Consider the following 2,500-nt stretch of genomic DNA (forward strand, 5'->3'; position numbering starts at 1 on the left):
AAAGAAAACTGACAGTACGAGTATTTTGTCACTCAGATGTGTTTTCTTTCACTTGGGACCTTTTTGTTTTGGATGTGAAACCTGAGGTGTGGGGTCCCGTCATGTGACCTCGCTGCAGAGTGAGAGGTCTTAACCGACACACTATCTCTGTCCGGACGCCAAGCAACACACACACACCAAAGAGACAGAAGAGGAGGAAACTGTAGGAAATAAAAATGCAAAATGTTTACACAGCAGATAGTTTCACTTCATATTGAATGGAATCATTCAAGTATTCAAGTATTATGATGTCATTTAGTTATTTTATGTTTAATTATTCTGTTTCCTCCTGTCTCTCTGCCTCCTGTCTCTCTGCCTCTTGTCTCTCTGCCTCCTGTCTCTCTACCTCCTGTCTCTCTGCCTCTTGTCTCTCTGCCTGTCTGTCTCTCTGCCTCCTGTCTCTCTGCCTCTTGTCTCTCTGCCTGTCTGTCTCTCTACCTCCTGTCTCTCTGCCTCCTGTCTCTCTACCTCCTGTCTCTCTGCCTCCTGTCTCTCTGCCTCCTGTCTCTCTGCCTCCTGTCTCTCTGCCTGTCTGTCTCTCTGCCTGTCTGTCTCTCTGCCTCCTGTCTCTCTGCCTCCTGTCTCTCTGCCTGTCTGTCTCTCTGCCTGTCTGTCTCTCTGCCTGTCTGTCTCTCTGCCTGTCTGTCTCGGTTTCTTCATATTTGTAATATCATTACATAACACAGAACCCCGGCTCCGTCTCCTAGCAACAGTAACGATGTTCTCCTGCGGTTGCCGTGGGAAGCGGAGCGTGATGTGAAAGCCTGGCTGCGTTGCCATGGCGATGCCCTCTCACACTGCTGCGCTCCGCTCACGTTCACACACACACACACACACACACACACAAATGTATGCCATGTGTGTGTGTAACACAGATATCCAGATGTGCAAACACACATTTGTGTTACTACACTCGTGAAGACATTCCACTGACGCACTGACTTACTATTATTCCCTTAACTCTGTGTGTGTGTGTGTGTGAGTGTGTGTGTGTGTGTGTGTGTGTGTGTGTGAGTGTGTGTGTGTGTGTGTGTGTGAGTGTGTGTGTGTGACATGAACACAAATGTCACATCTCTCCTGTTGTATCTCCACTGTTAACGCAGCTGAGGCTTTACGCTGTTTTGTGTATTTTAAGAATATTTGCTGCATCTCTTGTTAAGGCACCATGACCTCTGACCTCTGACCTCTGACCTCCATACTGTTTGTTGTAGTTGTTGTCATGTTGCTGATGGAGCTGCAGTTCATTCTGCTGTTGAGCTCAGTGAGTCTCTGCATGTCCAGATTTGATCAAAGAGTTTTTCTCATAATGAAGAAGAGAAAAGATCAAGCAGAGATCAGAAGAAATTTATCTGGAAGACAAATCTGAATCAGTTTGGTGACGACTAATAATTTATCACACTGTCAGTCCCTGCAACTGACATTGTTAAGTTGTAAATTGTTGTTAACATTAATATTATTAATGTTCTTGTTACTGTAGTGTGTTACTGTGTTACATCACAACATGGCAGCAGTCTGTCTGCAGCAGAGCAGCAGCTGGATGAAGCAAATGGAAAATATAATGTTGGACTGAATGATGTTAAAACATAATAAACAAATAATTAACATTCTCTCTCCTTCCTCCCCCCCCTCTCTCCCCCCCCCCCTCCTTCCCCCCCCCTCCAGGATCAGTCATGCCTCTGGTGAAGCGCAGTATTGAACCTCGACACTTGTGTCGCGGCGCTCTGCCTGATGGAGTCGCCAGTGAGCTGGAGTGTGTGACCAACAGCACACTGGCTGCTGTCATCAAACAGCTGGGGGGCCTCAGTGAGTGTGTGTGTGTGTGTGTGTGTGTGTGTGTGTGTGTGTGTGTATGAAATGGAAGAATGGTTATTGCTGCAACCCTCGTTCCATGAACATAGTCAAAACCCTCAAGGCCCCTGTCAGCTCTGCTAGTTATGTTGTTTTGTTACTGTACTGTTCATAACACCAGTCTGTCATGCTATATTGTTACCTTATTGTTCATAACACCAGGTCGCCATGCTATATTGTTACCTTATTGTTCATAACACCAGGCCGTCCTGCTATATTGTTACCTTATAGTTCATAACACCAGGCCGTCCTGCTATATTGTTACCTTATTGTTCATAACACCAGGCCGTCCTGCTATATTGTTACCTTATAGTTCATAACACCAGGCCGTCCTGCTATATTGTTACCTTATTGTTCATAACACCAGTCTGTCATGCTATATTGTTACCTTATAGTTCATAACACCAGGCCGTCCTGCTATATTGTTACCTTATTGTTCATAACACCAGGCCATCATGCTATATTGTTACCTTATAGTTCATAACACCAGGCCGTCCTGCTATATTTTTACCTTATTGTTCATAACACCAGGCCATCATGCTATATTTTTACCTTATTGTTCATAACACCAGGCCATCATGCTATATTTTTACCTTATTGTTCATAACACCAG

At 44.9% G+C, this 2,500-nt stretch overlaps 1 protein-coding gene across 1 annotated transcript in view; it reads left to right on the plus strand.

Moving 5' to 3' along the window:
- Window positions 1-1,709: 1,709 nt before the first annotated feature.
- The window catches only part of LOC139638111 (actin-binding protein WASF3-like), a 7,810-nt gene continuing 7,019 nt past the window's right edge, over window positions 1,710-2,500 (plus strand). The window contains exon 1 of the mRNA XM_071512143.1: window positions 1,710-1,842. Coding sequence (XP_071368244.1) covers window positions 1,710-1,842 — 133 coding nt within the window. The remainder of the gene's footprint in view (window positions 1,843-2,500) is intronic.

This window comes from Centroberyx affinis, unplaced genomic scaffold (genome assembly GCF_046629955.1).
Source record: "Centroberyx affinis isolate AG114_WGS23_722 - 3 ecotype Tasmania unplaced genomic scaffold, CSIRO-AGI_Caff_v1 ptg006122l_1, whole genome shotgun sequence".
Classification (NCBI taxonomy): domain Eukaryota; kingdom Metazoa; phylum Chordata; class Actinopteri; order Beryciformes; family Berycidae; genus Centroberyx; species Centroberyx affinis.